The following is a 19,904-nucleotide window of genomic DNA, read 5'->3' as shown; positions in this document are numbered from 1 at the left end:
CATCCATCCATCCATCCATCCATCCATCCATCCATCCATCCATCCATCCATCCATCCATCCATCCATACCGCTTGTCCCCACGGGGGTCACGGGCGTGCTGGAGAATATCCCAGCAGTCCATCGGGCAGCAGGGTTAGCAGGGACACCCTGAACTGGTTGCCAGCCAATCGCAGGGGACACAAAGACGAAACACCATCCGTACTCGCACTCACACCTACGGGCAATTTGGAGTGCTCAATCAGCCTACCATGCATGTTATAGGAGGGTGCCGGTTTGATTTCACCTCCGACCCTCCTAGTGTGGAGTTTGCATATTCTGCCCTTGCTCGCATAGTTTTTCTCCAGGCACTCTGGTTTCCTCCCACATCTCCAAAACATGCTTGGTAGGCCGATTGAGCACTCCAAATTGCCCCTAGGTGTGAGTGCGGATGATTGTTCGTCTCTGTGTGCCCTCCGATTGGCTGGCAACCGGTTCAGGATGTTCCCTGCCTACTACCTGATGACTGCTGGGATAGGCTCCAGCACGCCCGCGACCCTGTGGGGACGAGCGGTATAGAAAATGGATGGATGGATTATATTATATTATATTATATTATATTATACTGTATAACTTTAACGGTGTGGTGGTGTAGATAGCCAGTGTTACTTTTGTGGTTGATGTCATCGTTCTGCACGAGGTAAAGAACTTTGGAGAACATTTATTTGAATGTCTGACGCCATAGCTTGCGTACGTCCTGAGACACTTAACATTCATTGGTCCAACACCCGGAAATGCGTACATGACGTAAATTTGAAATTTCAGCGCTGAAACGTCTACTGCAAGTATTGTGAGCTGCGCTAAACATTTGGACCACGACTCGTGAAACACAATCCAAATCTTTAGATTCGTAATGTCTTTCCCGAGAGCTCCTTTGAAAAGGTTCAACGAAGCTGTTGGTAAGTAAAATCAAGCAGCGTTTGAAATCGGCCAAAGGTAGTATATTTCTGTACGATGTAGATTTGCAGCAACATAATGCACGCAGGATTGTATAGACGTGACAACGGACGGAGTCGTCTAACCGCCACAGAAGTGCTTAAAGCGACTTGCAACGTTTATATATCCGCGATACCACATAATTTTGAGATATTTGGAAAATATGTCACGTACCGAACCTTTAGTGTGTGTGCGCACGCGCGTGTTTATTTTTTTACAATTTCACTGCAGCCAGCTGCATGTTATCTCACAACGACCATAGTTTATACAAGTGCATGTTTCTATATTTTGTAAGTTATTTAAAATTTATTTTAGGGCGGTGGGTGTGGAAAATGTCCTCCAGATTTGGAATGACTTGTATACAAAAAGCACAATTACACTATATGTACAGCTGTATTATTACCACAGAAATGCTGTGGACTATGAAAATATACTTTTACCCTAGGTTGCGCACCAGCGCCAGGAATCTATGACATCAAACCTGAAGAACCGAAGGGACCTGCATCCTTTGAAAAATCAGATCGCTTCAAACATGCTAAGGCGGGTTAGTAACAAGTTACTCTGACAGGCGCATAACTGCAACAACATTCCTGTAACATGGTTGTTTTCTTCAGCTGGGTGTTCAGTGCCTCCATCGTCACCCTCGAGAATTCTACTAATGTCTCCAGTCAGAAGAACAGTATCTGTTGATGGAATGGTAAATTACAGTTGTGATTAATACAGTACATTATATAGGATGGATTGATTTGAGTCCATCTAACTTATTTGGCATTTTGAATATGTCTTACAGGTTGGGGCGTCAAGTACGAAAAAGAGAGAACATTCCTTGGAAATGAAACAGCGTCGGTTATTGGAGAAAGAGGTGCATTTCGAAATGGATAAATATATTTCTGCAATACAATATCACAGAGCTGCCAACTGTTACGGATTGTCCATAATTTACGTTATGGTCACAACATTGATTATTACACATATTAAAAGCTGGTGGCTTTAATGTTGATATAACGTAGCTCTGCTTATTCATTAGCAGTAGAAGCTACCAAGTCCAACCTTAGCCCAGCCAAATCTGGCCGATTATTCTTTTGGTATCTCATGAAACGGAATGGTCTGAGTGGTGCAGAATGTTGTCCTTGCATTGTTTGTTGACCAACACTGACTGTGGAAGTGATGCGTTTTGGCCTCTGTATGGACACTTCAGTGACATGTCTCTCTAATTTTTTCTCATTTTCTCTTTCTCGTGTGTGCCTGAAAATGCGTGCTTCATTTGTCCAGCTTCTGTTTATGTTGCATTGTGAAGTGTTTAAAGTTGTTTCACCTGCACAATAACCTACCACCAATTTGCAGCAACAAGTGTAATACCAGAGGCATTTCTAAACTCATTTATAAATCGATTTATTTTTACTTTAGTTTAATAATTTCCTAAAGGTTTAAGCGTTTAGTCACCTATTTTTTTTTTTTTTTTGCATGTTTGTCCCCTAAATTTCTATCTGTTTAAAAATTACCCAAATAGTAAATGGCAAAATATTGTAACGGTCAATTGTCATTTCTTTAATTCATACATTTGTGTGGAAGTGACAAAAATAAGTTAATATTTTTTTTAATGAATCTGTAAAAAAATCATATCTCAGATCTCAATGAGCCAATACAGCAGTCACAACACCCGCAAAAGTTGAAAAAATTCACACTTTATAGCCATAATATTATGTCCAATAATGCTCATTTACACACTGTGTGCTGACGACTCTGCACCGGGTGAGTCAATGCTTATTGACATTTTCATTTATCCAAAAAGACACACTTACGACCGCCCCCGTATCACATGACAATGTTGAGTGACACTAAAAGTCTGGTGACTGTTGTATGTGCATTGTGCATTTTTTGAATGCCACTCCCAAGTTGATGTCTTAAAAATGTTGTGGTTGACTTATACTTCAAAGCAATAATAATTTGTTTGTATTAATTTTACTTACGTACACACACAATGTCCCGCTAATATCTTCTTGACAGAATTTTGAAAATATGAAAATTCAGATAATACTGCAATAAGTGAGTCCCTCAATCATGTTCTTGACAAAAGGCTAAAAATATGGAAATTCAGACAAATTGCCCTGGAAGTAAATTCAATAGGATGGCAGCTACCAAAATTCAGTCACTGCAATTAAAATAATAGAAAAAGAAAACTATTCTGCAACTCTCAGGAGCTGAGATTTATTTTTGCAGTTGTAATAATATTGATATCCTTGCAGATCCGCTCACTGGTCCAGCAGAGAGGAGAGCAAGATCGAAGGTTGTTCTCCCTTGAGGAGGATTTAAAAAAGGTGGAGGCCAAACTGTTGGCGGCAATCAGGGAAAAGACCGGTCTCACCGCTAACGTCACCACCCTTGAAAGACAGAAAGCGGAACTAAAGAAAGTCAATGACTTTTTAAAAAACAAGGTTTGTTCTGCCTAAAAGTCTTCTGTTTAATATGTAATGAAATTATTTTTAAATTAAACTGTCACACCAACAGTACATAATAGGTTATGTTTTAGAGCTCGTTTGCGCCGCTTTGACAGTGAATATGTTTCCTCCCAGGTATCAGCTGACACAACGAAAAAGCGGATCAATTCACTTACAATGGAGTTGATGGAAGCCAGGAACAAACTGGACAGCAAAAATAAGGTTACCCACTCCGCTCATTACAACAGTTTACATTACCAGTCATATTACAATAAAACAACAAACTGTTAGATCAAATATTCAGATGTATATCGACTTTTTCTGAGTGCAGGAGCTAAATGTTCTACAGCTCAGCTCTGATGGTCAGCTCAAGGTGTTAGAAACCGATCTCAGAGCTAGCAAGGACACTGTCAAAGCTTTAACAGAGAGGAATAATGACTTGGGTAAGGACGATAAGCAACAGATCAGCTTGTTCTCCTCCTTTATGTTAATGTTTGGTTTGTCTTTCACAGAGGACCTCCATGAAGTGTTGAAAACCCAAAATGAGGAGTTTGTACAACAGAATGGCAGGTTACATGGTCAGTTAATCCCTAATATAGGCTACAGACGAGAATTTTATTTTTGAAGCCCATGTACATTTGACAGACACTTCATAAGATATTTTAAAGTGTACCTCTGAAGATCCCACATTGAGGTATTAATGGGGAAAAGGAGCAATATTGTAAAATTTGATACATATCTGGTGTTCCCATTTTTGTGTCTAGTCTTGTAGGTACCAAAATAATCCCCCTGTTTACTGTTTAATGCTCAGCGCAATGTTAGGAACAAATGACGTCAAGGCCGCCCCTTTCACCCACCACTCGCTATTGAGTGATACACCATGTCGTTTGCCTATAGAAGGAAATCTGGCCTTTGATTCGGCTTTGCAATCACATTTTAAGTTTGAGTAGAAATAAACTGAATCTGGTATTACAAGTCCTTAAAGGACATTGCAATTTTCGGAAGCACAGAACCAACATAAGACGGGCCGTGTCTGCAATGTGCCCAAAATGTGGTGTAGAATAGGAAGTACCTAAACTACCGGACATTCGGGAACAACACTTCAGGAACTAATTTCTCATAATCAAGTCTGTTGTTGATAAAATGAATGTTAAATCTCTGGCCTCTTACTTGATGCAAGATGAAAGGCTCGCTGAATATGAGCAGAGATAACTCAATTGCAGTGCTTTATCCCATTGGGCCTTCAAATGGCCTGAGTCATGTACCCAAACGGTTCGCGTTCAGCCCACAAAGTACGTGGCTGAAAGGCCAGGAACCACCTTCATAATAGCATCTTAAAATAGCCATAGGACTCAGGTTGTTTGTACATTAGATTGTTAAATGAAATCTTTCAAAACTGAGCGTTACTATAGTGTAAATCCATTTTTAATCAAGCTGTTATAATGGATCACATTTGATTGACCAACTTCTAATTGTCCCCTTCCTTGCAATATGGTATTGTCCTAGCTGAGATTAGGGAACTCCAAGAGGAAATCAAGGTTGTACAAGGATATCTGGATGCATCAAATGATCAGATTCAGGTGGGTATGAAACAGAAAAGTCGTTCACGGATCCGTCTTGGGCATTATTTAAAAGATTCCTTTTCGTAGGATCTCCAATTAAAGCTTAAAGAGACAACACAGCAGGGCTGTAACTCAGAGCTGCAGAACATGAAGTAAGTAAATGTGTAAGAGTTCCCTAAAAAGGTGTCAAATTTCGGTCAAAGAAAAGATCGCAAATAATGGTTGCATGTTCTGCAGACACCTTGAGCAGGAGCTTGAGCAGTGCAGAGCAAAGCTTGAAAGCACAGAAGTTGCTCTGAAGCAAAAAGAAGAGGATCTGCTGAAATGTGAGCTTGAGATGCAGGCCTCTCAGGAGGCTTTATCAGAAGTGGAGAGGATGTTGATGAGCCAAACGTTAGAGCTTAAGGAGTCCCAAAAGTCACTGAGTGACTTGGAGACGCAATTGAAGCTCCTCAACCAAGACGTTCAGGACTCTCAAGCCACAGTTGGTCAGCAGGAGGCTGAACTGATATTGCTGCGGGAGGTGCTCCAGAGAACAGAGAGGAAGATGAGTGAAGATGTGGCACATCTTGAAAAGAAGTGTTTGCTTTTGGCACAGGAGAAAAGTATGCTCACCCACGGATATCAGTAAAAACAACCGTAACAAATTCAACAAAAAGGTTGTTGTTGTTGTTTTAGACACATTTCAAGAAGAGGGCTTCAGGAGACTGGAGGAGTTGACCACAGAGCTCCAACTGCTGAAGGACACTAACCGAGATGAGGAAGAGAAAAAGATTCAGCTCCAGCACGAGCATGCTTCTCTCACTGAGGAACTGGCAAAAGAAAGGGTCATTCGCTTTATTTACTTGCAAGGGATTTCCTTTCCCTTTTTAAAAGATCTTCCCTGTCATACTGATGTAATGAAAGCATTTCATCAAGGTCATTCTTTCTTTTTTTCGTTTCCCGTCCTTAGGCTCTAGTAGACTGTCTGACTGTACTGCTTGAGCAAGAGAGGCAGGAGTCAGAGGAGTGCCGAAATAAGCTGAATGAAGAGTTGGAGGAGGTGCTGGGAGAGCTGGCTCTCATGGAGGAACAGGCACAAAGACAAGGTGAAGCAAGGGAACAGAGCCAGGAGGAAATGAATGTGATTGAGAAACAACTGAGGGAACACTTTGAGCGGTGAGTTAACATCAAATCTGAATGCATGGTCAGCGAACATACAGCTTAACTTGTACTATTGTCAATTATATGTGCCCTGCGATTCACTGGCAACCAGTTCAGGGTGTCCCCGATGACTGCTGGGATAAGCTCCAGCATACCCGCGACCCTTGTGGGGATAAAGCATTACAGAAAATGGATGGATGGAATATTTGGCTTAAAACGGCAAAATTACATGCTTGTCAGTTATAATGTCTAACGTCAGTAAACTAAAATTTTCAACTCAACGTGGGTTTAAATTCTTGAAATTCAGCATATTTGACATTCACCGCCGCCGACACTCCTGCTTCAAGCTGAGCAGCACATCTGTTACGCAGGATAAATAACAACATTAGTGTCCCACAGCCTGGCCCATCCTTTCTATCTCCCAATTTCCTTAATGAAGACAAATGATCAGGAAATATTCTTGACACTGTGTAGCTGTGCACACGTGCAAAGCAAAATGATCCAGAACAGAATGAGTGTTTTCATCATTGATGGAATTATTAGTATAGCTAAGTTAAAATACCTATTTTTAGTTATGAAAACATAAGGGCGACCTATTCATCAGCATGTAACTTGTTTCGTTTCATTAAGGCTGAGAACTATGGCTGAAACCGAGCAGTTTCAACACTTAAATAATCATAGTCTATCCTCTGAGCAGTGACCTGACATTGTTGAAAGAGGAACATTCGAAACTACAAGAGGCCCACTCAAGCACGTTGAAGAGAATGGGAGAGATGTCTACAGAGCTGGAATGGTGAGTTGTCAAATCTGTCTTGATATGAACATTCTATTGCAATGTTCAAAGAGCTTACGGTTATGTTGTATGCTGAAGCACCAAAGATGTCCTGAGGAGCGCAGAGGAAAGCTATCAAAAATTGGAGGAGAAGATGGAAAGAGTGACCCAACAGATGAAAGAGGAGATGGACAAAGTGATTCAACAAAAAGATGAGGAGCACCAACTAAGACAGAAGAATTCAGGGTTTGCCTCTTAATTGCATCTGTTAAAAATAATTTGAGCCTTTTTTTTTTTAAAATTAATTTCACTCTCTTATTTTAATTTAGAGATTTGCAGGAGGTGCAAGCTCGTCTCGCTCAAAAAGTTCAGGAGATACAGGCCTTGGAGGCCAGCCATGCTGTGAGAATTTCTCAGTTAGAGCAGGAGCTTCAGCAAGAGGTAGAAAGCAAGGAAAAAGCATTGAGGCAAGTTGAAGAGCAGAAAGGACAGCATCTTGCTGAGCTTCACTATCAAGAACAAATGGCTAAGAAACAGCTTGAGGAAGTTAGCAGGGAAAAGGTGAACGTAATGGACCAATTGCTACAGGAAAAAGAGGAAAAAGCTAAATACCAAACGGAGCTTGAGGCAAAAAGGACGACACTGGAGGCTGAAATTAAAGACCACCAACAGTTTAGGTCAGAGGTTCTCAGGCTACAGACTGAGCTCAATAGACTAGACGAAGAAAAAAGTCGACTTTTCTCTCAAGTTAAACTCTCAGAGCAGTCATTAATGGAGGCAGATACAGAGAAGAGGCGGCTTCAAGCTTGCTTGGATGAAATTCAGCTCGAGTGTGTGAACCTTCAGGCGCAAACGGCCCTCGCAGAGGAGAAGGTGGAGGTTTTGCAGTGTAAAATGGAAGACCAACAACAAGAGTGGCATGCTCTGCAGCACCAAGTCCAGATGCTGACTCAGGAGAAGGTCACACTGCAGTGGGAGATGGACGAGCAGCAACAGAAACTCCAGAAACAAATAATTGAAGCAGAGAGGTGAACTTTTTTTTTCTTTTTTCTTTAAGGTATGAATACATTTATTTACACCTTGCAAATATCCTTTTCTTCTCTTTCAAAGTTCTACAAGTTCTGAGACACAACACTGGAGATCACAGTATGAGGAGCTGTTTGCTAAGGTTAAACCCTTCGAGGTCAGTCTCTTCCAAACAGTATAAACAAACACTAAATATTACAGGTGCAACAATTAATCGATTTGTCAACAACTAACTGAATTAAACAATAATGATAACTGATAATCAATTAATTATTGATATACCGTTTATTTAAAATTGTCCAAACCATTTAAATTTCACCTTGTCATTTTTCAAACTTTGTCATCCTCCATGCAAGCAAACTGATTAGTATATAGACACCGTTCGCCGCCAGTCAATCCACGCCGTTTCATCTGCTTTGACACACACAGGCACGCCTGCCACCTGATTCCCGTTTGCCCGATCCGCTGTGTAACGGGATGCCTCCACGATGCGAGCACGCTGACTGCTTCGGCAGTCACTTCGTGCACCTGCTCTGTTTGCATCCAGCCTCCCTTTTCCTCTTTTCGCGTTCCCTAAATAGTCCGTGTTGCACATGGTTGTCCTGCCTTGTGTGTGACAGGCTGGCTGCCGTGCTTCCCGCGCTTGTCGGCAGTGACACATGTTGCTCAGGCATGCCCTGCGATATCAGCGTGTATTTAAATGCCGTTGTCCTGTCACTCATAAACCCGCAAACTAGTGCCTTCACAAAAGGTGAAGCGCGAAGCAGTGAGGGATCACTGTATACTGTTACTGGCGGGATAGGGGCTGTGGCTCTTAAAACAGATTTTATTATAGTTGTAATGTGAAAATGGAGCAAAATTAATTGATCAAATGATGCTAATACACTCTCCAAAAAACTAGACACTTGATTTCATTAAATATTCTTATTTTGTGGCACCTCCAGGAGCAGTTGAATTACTTTGCTGCTGAACGAGATGCACTCATCAATGAAAATGGAGCAAACCAGGAAGAAATAAACAAGCTTGCAGATGCTTACGCTCGTCTGCTGGGTCACCAGAATCAGAAACAGAAGATTAAACATGTGATGCAACTAAAGGATGAGAATTTTAACCTGAAACAGGTAATACAACTGGGAAGCTGAATTCCAACAACACTTAGACTGCGGTTGGCTTTTGTTCTAGTCAGGGTACACTACTGCACAATTGATGAATTTATTGCAGAATATTATGAATACACTCAATGTTGCAATGGTGTCAAAATCAATGTACTACCGTAATTTTCGGACTATAAGTCGCACCGGAGTATAAGTCGCACCAGCCATAAAATGCACAATACAGTGAAAAAAAACATATATAAGTCGCACCGGAGTATAAGTCGCACTTTTGGGGCAAATTTATTTGTCAAAATCCAACACCAAGAACAGACATGAACCAGCAACAACAGGCTAAACGATACGGTATGCTAACGTGACATATACACAAACGAGGAGCTGAGAACGGGCCTGAGTAACATTCAGAGTTATTCAAATAAGTATTACATAAATAACACGTTTATCAAACCATCGGTGTCACTCCAATTCATTAAATCTATCGATCGTCCTTTATGTAAACGATGCCGCGTATGCGCCACATATGCGCCGCTGACGTCGGACTCGTAAGTTGCATTTCTAATTATTCCACAGACTCATATAACGATATATAAAGTATATTTCAAATAACTATCATATAACAACATTATCAAACCATCTGTGTCACTCCTAATCATTAAATCAATCGGTCAAATTCGTTTTCCTTTATGTCAACAACGCCGCGTGCACGCTGCACAGATCTAGTATACAACTATATTGTAGCGTTAACAAAGTACCAGGAAAGACATGGGTTTGGTAAACGGCTCTTTATTTAACAAAACACGAGTTCAACAAGCCAACAACTACTGAACTGTAATGATAAAAACATATACAAGTTGCTACACGAAATAAAATATATCAAACAACTATAACATAAATACGTTTTTCAAACCTTGTGTCACTCCAAATCATTAAATCCTTCAAATGTGGGGCTCTTTGTCATCTTCGTCATCCCGTGATAGAATCCTTTGTCCTTATGTAAACAACCGCTCCGCTGCTGACGTCACTTGCAGGTCAAACGACAGTAATCCCTTGCTACATCGCGGTTCGTTTATCGCGGTTTCACTACATCACGGATTTTTGAATTTTGAAAATTTGCGAAAAAATTCACATAAGTCGCTCCTGAGTATGTCGCCCCCCCCCCCCCACCCAAACTATGAAAAAAAACGCGACTTATAGTCCGAAAATTTCGGTAGTATCGAATATTCAGAGATCCACCTTTCCCAGTTCTCAAATGTTTTACATCAAGTCTCACCAAAAAGAAGCTCTCAAAGTACCACCATCATGACCGACATTAATACTGTTGCGTGCCTTGCCCAAGTGTTCCTCAAAAACAAAGCAGAACCTTTTAATACATTTCTCTCGCACAAGTGCTAATATTTGTCTCGCTTTACCCTCCCTTTGAGGAAATACTGAGTGTGCCACAAAGTACCTTTCAAGACAGTGGTATTTGACCGTAGTTGGTCTTCATGCATGACTTGAAAGACAAAAACCCATCTGAAATTTTACCTTGCTCTTGCCTATTCTCTCAATTGCTGTGGGCGTCTCTTTGTAGGAGGTGCTGAAGCTCCGCTCCCAGTTGAGCCGTCAGAAGAGTAATCCAAATCACCACAAATCAAAACTCCCGGCTCGGGGCAGGTTTGATCCGAGTGAAGCGTTCCAACATAATAAGGAGAACAGGTACACTGAGACTGCAACACCTCTGAAAGAAGGTGAGCAGCCTATGTCTTGTCTTGTACTACTTTTATTACAATTATTAACCATAAAGTAATATATAATTAATGTATAATTCTAAATTAAAACTAAAATATGATTGATATATAATTAATGTATAATTCTAAATTAAAACTAAAATATGATTGATGACAGATTTTTTTTTATCTGAACGTTTCTCTCGCAGAAAATCACACAGCAAAGAGATTCAACTAGATGACATCGGCGATAATTTTGAGCTTCGTGTGTGTGTACGTGTGTATGTGTGTGTATGTGTGTGTGTGTGTGTTGAGGTTTAAAAATATATTTTTAGGTATGCTTCTCCACTGTTTCAATAGCATTACAGTTGTATAATCTTTACTACACAGGGATCGGGATAGAGGACTTGTATTTCTCAAAGAAATGCTCAAAATGTGTATTTAGAATGATTAACAAATGGTTCTTTTACTTACAATCAAACGTCTGATGAGCTTTAATATATTTTTATTCATGTAGGTGAGATAGTTTAGTCTAGGGTATTGGGGTGCAACAATTTCTCTTGTAAATAAAGTCACCTTTCAACACTTCTGAATGAGCCTCATTCAACGTGTTTAAAAGGTTTTGGCCATGTCTGTGGTTGGCCAGCAGAGGGCACTGTAGTAATGCAGTCATATTTTCAAATGGTGATGGAAACCCGCGTTTCTGGAACATGCTGTAATATCCTAACAAGTCACATCTTGGCAAAGAGGAGCCTCGGGTTATGGGTCATGAAGCTTTATTTCCTGTCGTTCAAACACAGCCAGTACATCACCTAACATGGACGTCAGGACCTTTTTTTCACAAGGGGTTCTATCTGTATGAGAAGTCAGCGGGTCAGTCGCAGTAGCCTTCCAGGTGGTAAATGCTGCATGGCTTATGACAGCATTGCTCCACGATGCCTCTCTTCACCTTGGAATCATCGCCTCCAGATAATTTCCTCCGCAGCTGCTGCTCTTGTCTGGCCTTTTTAGACAGGAACCCTTAGAGATGAGGAAAGTTGCCGTAAGCGAGTCAAGTATGTCTGCTGTGCCTGTGTGAAACGCAACTTCTTCATACATTTGGACTCATCACACTTTGATGAAGTCTTAATAGCTTGGTTAAGTAATCAGATCTCTTTGAGGCAGTGATTTGGGAGATATAGTAGTGCGGCAATAAAGTCTATCAAAGCTGTCACATCTAAACTTGAAAACATCACAGTATTGTTTGAGGTGCTAACTGTTTGTTTTGTGAATAAGTTAATTAGGATGTTTAGTTGACTCTGTTGAATTGAGATAGGGTAGGCGTGCTTTGCACACAAATGCTGATGGGGGGTGCATTATTTTAAAGTGGTTCGTAAATGATGAAGTTCAAGTATCAGTAAAAAAGGCACTACTGCTGAGTATTGCTGTGTAAGCAGCGACGGCTTGTCAATAGAGGGTGCTATGGTGCAGTCCTACCACTCAGCTGAGTCACTAAATAAGAAAAGTTAAGTATAAATATGAATGTCTATGTTTAGATTGAAAAAAAATATGCATAATTAGTCAAATTGGTTTGGTTATTATTGTCTCATGCAACTTGTGGTTTTGGCTAAAAGATGTTTTCTCCATTGACTTATTAAATGACATCATAGTTGCCATGGCCAATGTGATGTCATTTTCAGTGGACCGCAGGGGACCAAATGACCCTCCCCAGAGATAGATGAAAACGGGTGCATTTTGATGCTAAACTCGTATTCCACAAACACAATATTAGTCATGGCACATGAAAGATTTGTTTAACATTCAAAATAAAGTTATATGCTTGCTTGGGAAACAAATAATATAATTGAATGGGGTGTACTACATTTGTCATGGATGAGTGGTAGACTGAAGATGCAAACCCTCTAAGGATTCTCTCCTAACCACCAGATATCAAAGTAAACAATCCACACTTTTTGTTAACACCTCCACAGAAGATGAAGAACGTTTCCACTGATGATTTTGCATGGCCTTACTAAGCAAGTGTTCCAGTTCCCTCTTGTGAAGTCGTTTTGGATCGTGGAAAAAGCCCCTCTCTCCACATACGAAATAAAGAGCATCCACAAGGTGGGAGCCACAGAGGTGCTGGGTTGGTACAGGGCCAGCCAGTGGAACAGAGAGTACCAGCAGAAACAGGATGGACAAAATCCATGATGCCTTGGCCATAGAATGGTGACCTGATGAAAAAAGCACTACTTATGATGAATTCTGCATATTTATAGTCTAGTAGATAACCCAGCATTTCCACTTGACTGTTCACTTACACATTACAATGGATACACATTTTCATCACGAGGAAATGAAAATAAGCCTAGTTTGTCCTCTTCACACTGCACCTAACACAGTGCAACACACTGACTCACACATTCATTGTTTGTGTGCTACAACAGGGCAGCTGTGTGTTGCAGTGCACAGGGTGAGTGCCGCAAAAACGACAAATCGCATTTGCTTTGGTTAGGTCAGCACATGTATGCTATTAGACCTTGTCTTCGTGCCAATGGTACACAGAGTTCACTGCTGAGAGAGCAAGTTTTAAATTTCACTTTTGTTTTGGGAGTTTGTGTCGGTTTAAAGAGTAATAGCCAAATAAAAAGACACATTAATTTGCCAGTAGACTATAGCTGCCTGTGACGACTTTCAATGTGAAAAAAACTGAGTAAATTAAAGCACAGGAATTTTGAAGTACAACTAAAACAAATGCACTGAAATCATATCAAGCTGCAAGCAACAATGTTGTCAGAGATGATGATGTCAGGACCATCAACAATGAGAAGAAAGCGAAGCCTGTTCTGACAAATTCGCTGCAATATGCAAACCTTACTTCTAGAGAGCACAATACATGAGTGAAGTTGGTTCTTAGAGAAGCACAGTTTCAACTTGTATTTTCAAAAGACAGAAGACTGAATCAGTGGCAAGTGCAAAAAAAGATGAGTACCCTCTGGCTTCAGCTTTGAGGGTTCTATGCTAGTTCATTCATGTGTCCATGCTAATACTTCCACTGCTGTGAGTGCCTCAGTAAAATGCTGCGTTAATATTATGTAGATAGAATGAATTTATGCCTGTGTGTACTCCCGCCATGCAGCGCTTTCAACTAGTAAAAGTAAAAACAAAAAGGATGTCTCTAAACTGACTGGATTGCTGGGTTGCTCTGTTAACCAGAAATGTAGGGCCACAATGCTGCTGCCAGGCTTCTAACAAGGTTCGTTAATTAAAAGAAGTAGAGCAAAATTTCCGCACAGGACTTCAGGTCCAACCAGCTTGTACCTCCTCTCTGGCTCTGGAAATGTTGCTGGTCACTGAGCATGTCCAACATGCTTAGCATTCTAACCATCCCAGTATGAACCTTTCATGCAGGTCAACCAGTTCAGGATTAACGGCTCTCATCAGAGTGAATATAGTGAGCCCATAATAAATAAAGGGAAAAACCTGTATCCGTGTAATAATTGAAGATTCCGTCAGTGTATCCTCAAGGTCAAGCCCTACCTTAGTGCTTGGCTGATCTTCCTGTTGGTGCAGAATTGTTATTAGTGTCATTAATTAAAACACATTTGTGATTAATACTCCAGGTTTGAAGTTCAGCTTCTGTTTCAAGGTGAAAACATATTGTGCAGTCATTTGGAAACTACACAGAGCCTTTGTGGAGGTCTTATAATGTACTGCAGATTACTGGCTTGAAAATGAATCATTTTAACAGTAATCTTTAACAATGCACCAGCGCCAGGCGTTACGACATTGGCAATGAGCTCTATCTGGCCCGACGCTCATCCATCCCTGCTGGCAGGATGCCAGGCTCTTGGCAGGGTGGACTGGCTGAATAATAGATCTGCCTGTGCTGCTTATTACTTTCATCCTGATTATTATACATGTACATTTTCAAAGTTGAGATCTTGAGGGAATACAAAGAAACACGCTTACCTTTGCTTGAGGCCTCAGTGCAGTGGAGCAGCCGGTAGTTGCAGATGAAAATGGGAGCAGACCTATTGGGTTATTCAGGTAAAGAGAACATCTCCACTTGGCAACATTTCCAAGACATAGAGCAAAGTAGTAGCACCTGTCATTTGTCAAGTTGGCTTGACACTCTGCTCCTCTTATTAACATCATGACCTGTGGGTATGCTTATCTGCTCTTGAGTGCCACTAAGTCATTTACTCAGTATGGCCATACAGCAGAGTTCAGATGAAGTTGAACAGTGAGGAAGCCTCAATGGCAAAGTTCACTCGGTGACGGATAAACACCATATGTCACGTTCTGATCACGTTGGGGAATAGATTAAAGGATTTCCTGGCTGGCGCGAGTGGTAAAGATAAAGTGTAGTTGTGCATAAGAAGAAAAGTTCAATTCTGGTATGTAAGCAGCATCCCCTTTGGCACGGATATGTTCGATATATACATTCATATTTAGATACATACGTTGGTTGGGAGGGTTACTTTAATTGTATTCCAATACAGTTACTGTCACATTATCAATACAACAGCATCAAATCATGTCTGTGCAATTGTGCACGTAATGACAAATGTGACATTTTAATGTCATGTTTATCACAGTTTGTTGAGACTAGTTTCACAACCTAATTAAAAAAAAAAATGTTTTATTGCTTCTTCATCCTTTTAATATTTGACTCGCTGTGAACTCAAATTTCTCTCTTTACATTTGAAGACACCCAACAGGAATAAATCAAGTGATCTATATTTACTGTAGTAAAGCATAGATAACCACCTTGCATAAAAGACAATTAGAGTCCATTTTAAATCCATTATTAATTAGAAAGTATGTCAATGTCAAACTCACACAAGGACTTTGTACAAGCAAATGTGTCATTCCAAGCAAGACAAATAAATCACAGATTCCAAACTCTCCTTTTTCAGTTACATGCATCAGCTCCTGATTATTATATTATTATTTTATCTTTATATATATCATCTGATGTATTATATTATCTTGAAATTATATTATTTTACAATACAATAATTACTGCATAACCCCTGAATCGCCTTTACATCAGTCAGTGGTCACAACCCTTGGAACATAGCACCACAAGTTACTTTGGTATACCACCCTCTTGTAATTTTAATAATTTTAAAAAGAGTTAAAAATGATCATGTTATCTTCACAACAAAGCCACATCTCACAAATGATTATTTTAGACTATGATGGTCAATTTCTAAATGGTCTTTTGCTTCATCTTCAGGGAATACCTTTGCATGATAAGCATTGGCTCAACTGTCCCGGCAAACATAGAATAAAAAAATAATTAACATTAATCATCCCGCTAAAGCACGAGCCAGTTAAGTTTGTGTCATGGTGCGGGCGATTGTTTTGACCCACATGCAGGACAAACTCAGAGAGACCAAAGTGATCGTTAAGGATTTATTGAGATACGGTCGGTAGTTGAGCTGGGTTCCGAAGTTGGTCAGCGTGTCATGGAGGCATCTCGTTACACAGCGGATCAGGCAAATGGAAATCAGGTGGAAGGCATGCATTTGTCAAGGAAGACAACCAGCCAGAAGTCTAGCTCGGAGGGTGTGTCAGCCGACCAGTAGGACGAGAGTGTAGACAAGACATGGCAGCGCACGAAGAAAAAATGTACCGTTGTGTAGAAAGAGTCGGGACAGCCTAATCATACTTTTAATTGATTTACAATATACCCTTGCCTTCTAGCAGCCAACAAGAAACACTGTGTTGGAAATTTTAATACAAAGGTGTTTAAATTCCTAATTAATACATACACTGTTTCTAGTTTGCGGATCTTTGTTTATTATCCAGGTGGTTCTGGAACGCATCTCCTGCGATAAACGAGGGATCACTGTAATACACTTTGAGATTCATTTTATGTATGACAAGCAGTACAAATTAAATTTGATTGACTGATATGTAATAAATTGTCTCCATTTAAAGATAGAATGCCTCTATCAAGTGAGGGGAGGCTGAATCAGGGGAAGCTGCTGCTGCTGCTGCTCATAATAATCCAAGAGCAGTAGTAAAAAAATTGGATATCGTATTTTCATGCTATGAGGACACTTACTGCACTTGTTTTTGAGTGACTATACTGTATTCCATGTGTTTTATTTTTCTTCTGTGCTGCCATTTAACAAATAGAGAACAGCTGGATACGTTTATAGCACAGATATGTTTGTTTACATTTAATACAGGCAAAGGGAGGCAGAAAGCATGCGCTGCAGGCACTGAGATGGAAAAGGAGATTTTTTTTCTTTCTTAAGCAGCGTGACTTCTTTGCTGCCACTCCCTTCACTATACAGGATGAGATTTTTCAAAAGCCTGGTCTGTGAAGACAGAAGTCAGATTTGAAGTTTAACAAGTAATATATGAAGCCAGCACTGTGGTGCATCAGAACCAATGGCAATACATGTCTGGGGAAAGGAACCAGACTTTCATTAGTCATTAGTGAATAATGATTTTATTTCTAACATTTTCCATATTTTCGTTGAATCAAACAATAACAGCACTTCAGTTTTCCCTAATGCTTTCTTCCCATAAATTGAAATGCAATTGACACGCTTACCCTTTGTCATGTCTAATATCGGGGTATTTGCAAAGTTTAGATCAGTGGTTGGTTTATTTCTGTATTTAAACTAGTAGCAGTTCAGCAGCCAGTTAGAGGGTGCCAGAGCTTATCAATACGGAAGCTATTGGGGATGGTTTCTAAATTAGTCACCAGGGGCAAAGTATCTTCAGCACAGGAAAAATACATTTTATTGAGTTGTATTGACTCTACTGCAGTTGGCACGATAGGGCACTGGTTAGCACAGCCACCTTACAGTTCAGAGGGTGCGGGTTCGATTCCATGTCCATTTGTGTGTTCTCCCCGTGTGGATTTTCTCTGGTATCCTCCCACATCCCCAAAATGTGCTTTGTAGGCCTATTGACCACTCCAAATTGCCTGTAGGTATGAGTGTGGATGGTTGTTTGTCTCTGTGTGCCCTGCAATTGGCTGGCAAATTTCCCCTGCCAAATTTCCCCTGCCAACTGCCCGATGACGGCTGTGTCACACACGGGCGGCACCGGCCACTCGACCACGCCCCCCCTATCACCGAAATCACCGTCACTTGGCACTGGCTCATTGGGAGAGCTATATTAGCGCGGCCAACGCTACCTGACACCCTTTGTCAGCTTGTCTTGTGATGTCCTTATACGCACCAGTCCCACGCACCAGTCCCATCAAGCCTGACTCCCCGATTCCTGATTTTATTATAACTGTCAACGCCTTATACTACACACAGTATGGACTACACAACAAACTGATGAATAACTAGTTTTGAAATCAGAGACTAGTAAAAATTGTTCAAATATTTTAAAAAGGTGAATGCCAATAAAAATTGTTAGCAATATCTCTATTTTTTAAAGTGAAGACAATTTGTACTCAATGCACAATTTGGCTACGCGGGCCATGTAAAACGATGTGGCAGGCTGTATCTGGGCCCCGGGCCTTGAGTTTAACACCTATGGTCGAAACAATGGATGGATGCAATCTCTACAGAACTTGCAGAGACCAGATCTGATTAACTTGGACAAATAAAGCAAAGCACATTCCACATGATGACAAGCACATTATTATAATCACTATCGCATGAAACTATTTTGATGACCATCAGTAGAATTCTCCCCTTTGCACATAAGTAAAAGCTTGGAGGAAAAAAAAGCTATCTGGCACTATGGCACTGCACTTTAAGAAGGTGTTAAATGTGGAGCCAGGAAAGGTCAAACTCTGGCACTCTTTGAAGCGGCTTCCCTGGGGGAGAGCAGCAGTGCATCGCCAACTGTGAACAACAGCCTCATCCTCCTTGCCCCAGTCATAGCGGCGGCTTCAAACATGCACATCAAAAAGCTGCGTTTTCTCCCTCAGATGACCCAGACACGAGGCAGAGGCAAAGTTGGGAAGAAAGTCGGGTGGGTCCCTGAGGTGGAAGTTGTGTAACTTGTCTTCTCTTCTTGTGCATTAAAAGGGAGTGAGGAGTTCAGCTTTGTGAGATTTTTTAATCAGCTTTTACAGTGCTTCTTTATTTTTGCTGTAATTATCCATGACACTCTGAGGAAGGAAAGTGAAAAGCCTTTGAACAGGAGAAAAAAAAGAATCATTGACTGACGTGGCACTCAACTGAAACAGCTTGGATCACTACATTTTTATTGGAATGATTGAACCATAAGAGGAAGTAAGAAGTAATTAGAGATATCAGCTCTAGGAACTGGATTGGCTCCATAAAGATTCAACCTCAATCAATGTCATTAAAACAACTTCATCAAAAACTGGGCAAAATTGAAGAAGGCAAGGGCAAAGAGTTTGGAATTCTGGCGGGTCAAATGTGCCGTCTTATGCAAACGTTGTCCCATGCATGTGTGGGCGTAGAAGCAAAAGACAGCTTGGCTGTGTCTGTCTGTTCCAGACATTGCCCTTTGTGTGAGTCATGGCCTGCTGCTTTCTATCCATGACAGTGTCACAAAGTTTCACAAAGCACCTGTGTGTGTCCACGTGTGATTGTAAATGAGCGGGAGAAGGCTGCCAAGGCTTTGTGCTCTCCTCTCCTGCCAGTGACAGTCACTAATGCAGCACTCACCTCTGCCATGACCCACTTTGTACACAACCTCGAATAGGACCCTTGCAGAGCACATGCACAAAAACAGCCCCCACCCATACACACCCGCGCACAACTATCAGTAATGAGCAGCATGAAACTTGATAAAATCATATTTTCCAAAGAAATTGTACACACCAACTGGGTGATGTGTGTACAGATATGAATTTGACAGGTTAGGTCACAGAGCAGAGCTTGGAGAGAGCACACTTTGACAGCTGAGAAAATGAATCCATGCTAAAAATGTGACCAGCTCCCCAGAGGAAGCAGGGACATGGCTGAATGACAGAGGTGAGGTGAATTTTATAAGGCCTGAAAATAGGACTGCTGCATCACAACAAAAAGAAGCAGGTTGAGCTTTTGTTTTGAGCCCTCTATCGGACCTTCCCTTTGACTGGTGTTATTTCTACAAGATTGACAGGTGATCAATAAAGGGTGTACTGTCTTGCACCGATAGTCAGTTGGGAGGACGGACTCAATAAATTACGTCTACATATTGGACTCACACTCACACTGCACACAAAACACGGCAGCCACACAACATTTAC

At 40.9% G+C, this 19,904-nt stretch overlaps 2 protein-coding genes across 2 annotated transcripts; one reads left to right on the top strand and one right to left on the bottom strand.

Annotated features, from left to right (window-relative positions):
• Positions 1 to 769: 769 nt before the first annotated feature.
• On the top strand, positions 770 to 11,320 carry hmmr (hyaluronan-mediated motility receptor (RHAMM)). Its single transcript, XM_049763043.1, has 20 exons — positions 770 to 936; positions 1,419 to 1,517; positions 1,588 to 1,670; positions 1,764 to 1,835; positions 3,220 to 3,408; positions 3,547 to 3,633; positions 3,743 to 3,854; positions 3,924 to 3,989; positions 4,918 to 4,991; positions 5,061 to 5,125; positions 5,211 to 5,578; positions 5,652 to 5,800; positions 5,926 to 6,131; positions 6,814 to 6,909; positions 6,988 to 7,134; positions 7,218 to 7,916; positions 7,999 to 8,071; positions 8,859 to 9,035; positions 10,597 to 10,753; positions 10,942 to 11,320. The coding sequence occupies exons 1-20, from the start codon at positions 891 to 893 to the stop codon at positions 10,968 to 10,970; spliced, it is 2,994 nt and encodes a 997-aa protein (XP_049619000.1). The 5' UTR covers positions 770 to 890; the 3' UTR covers positions 10,971 to 11,320.
• A 143-nt stretch (positions 11,321 to 11,463) lies between these two features.
• LOC125994063 (insulin-like) lies at positions 11,464 to 14,416 on the bottom strand. Its single transcript, XM_049763294.2, has 2 exons — positions 12,745 to 14,416; positions 11,464 to 11,752 (listed from the first exon to the last, which is right to left on the bottom strand). The coding sequence occupies exons 1-2, from the start codon at positions 12,932 to 12,934 to the stop codon at positions 11,607 to 11,609; spliced, it is 336 nt and encodes a 111-aa protein (XP_049619251.1). The 5' UTR covers positions 12,935 to 14,416; the 3' UTR covers positions 11,464 to 11,606.
• Between the last annotated feature and the right edge of the window lie 5,488 nt (positions 14,417 to 19,904).

Source organism: Syngnathus scovelli, chromosome 1 (assembly GCF_024217435.2).
Source record: "Syngnathus scovelli strain Florida chromosome 1, RoL_Ssco_1.2, whole genome shotgun sequence".
Taxonomy (NCBI): domain Eukaryota; kingdom Metazoa; phylum Chordata; class Actinopteri; order Syngnathiformes; family Syngnathidae; genus Syngnathus; species Syngnathus scovelli.
The sequence above is the reverse complement of the archived record's forward strand: the minus strand, read 5'-3'. Positions and strand labels throughout refer to the sequence as shown.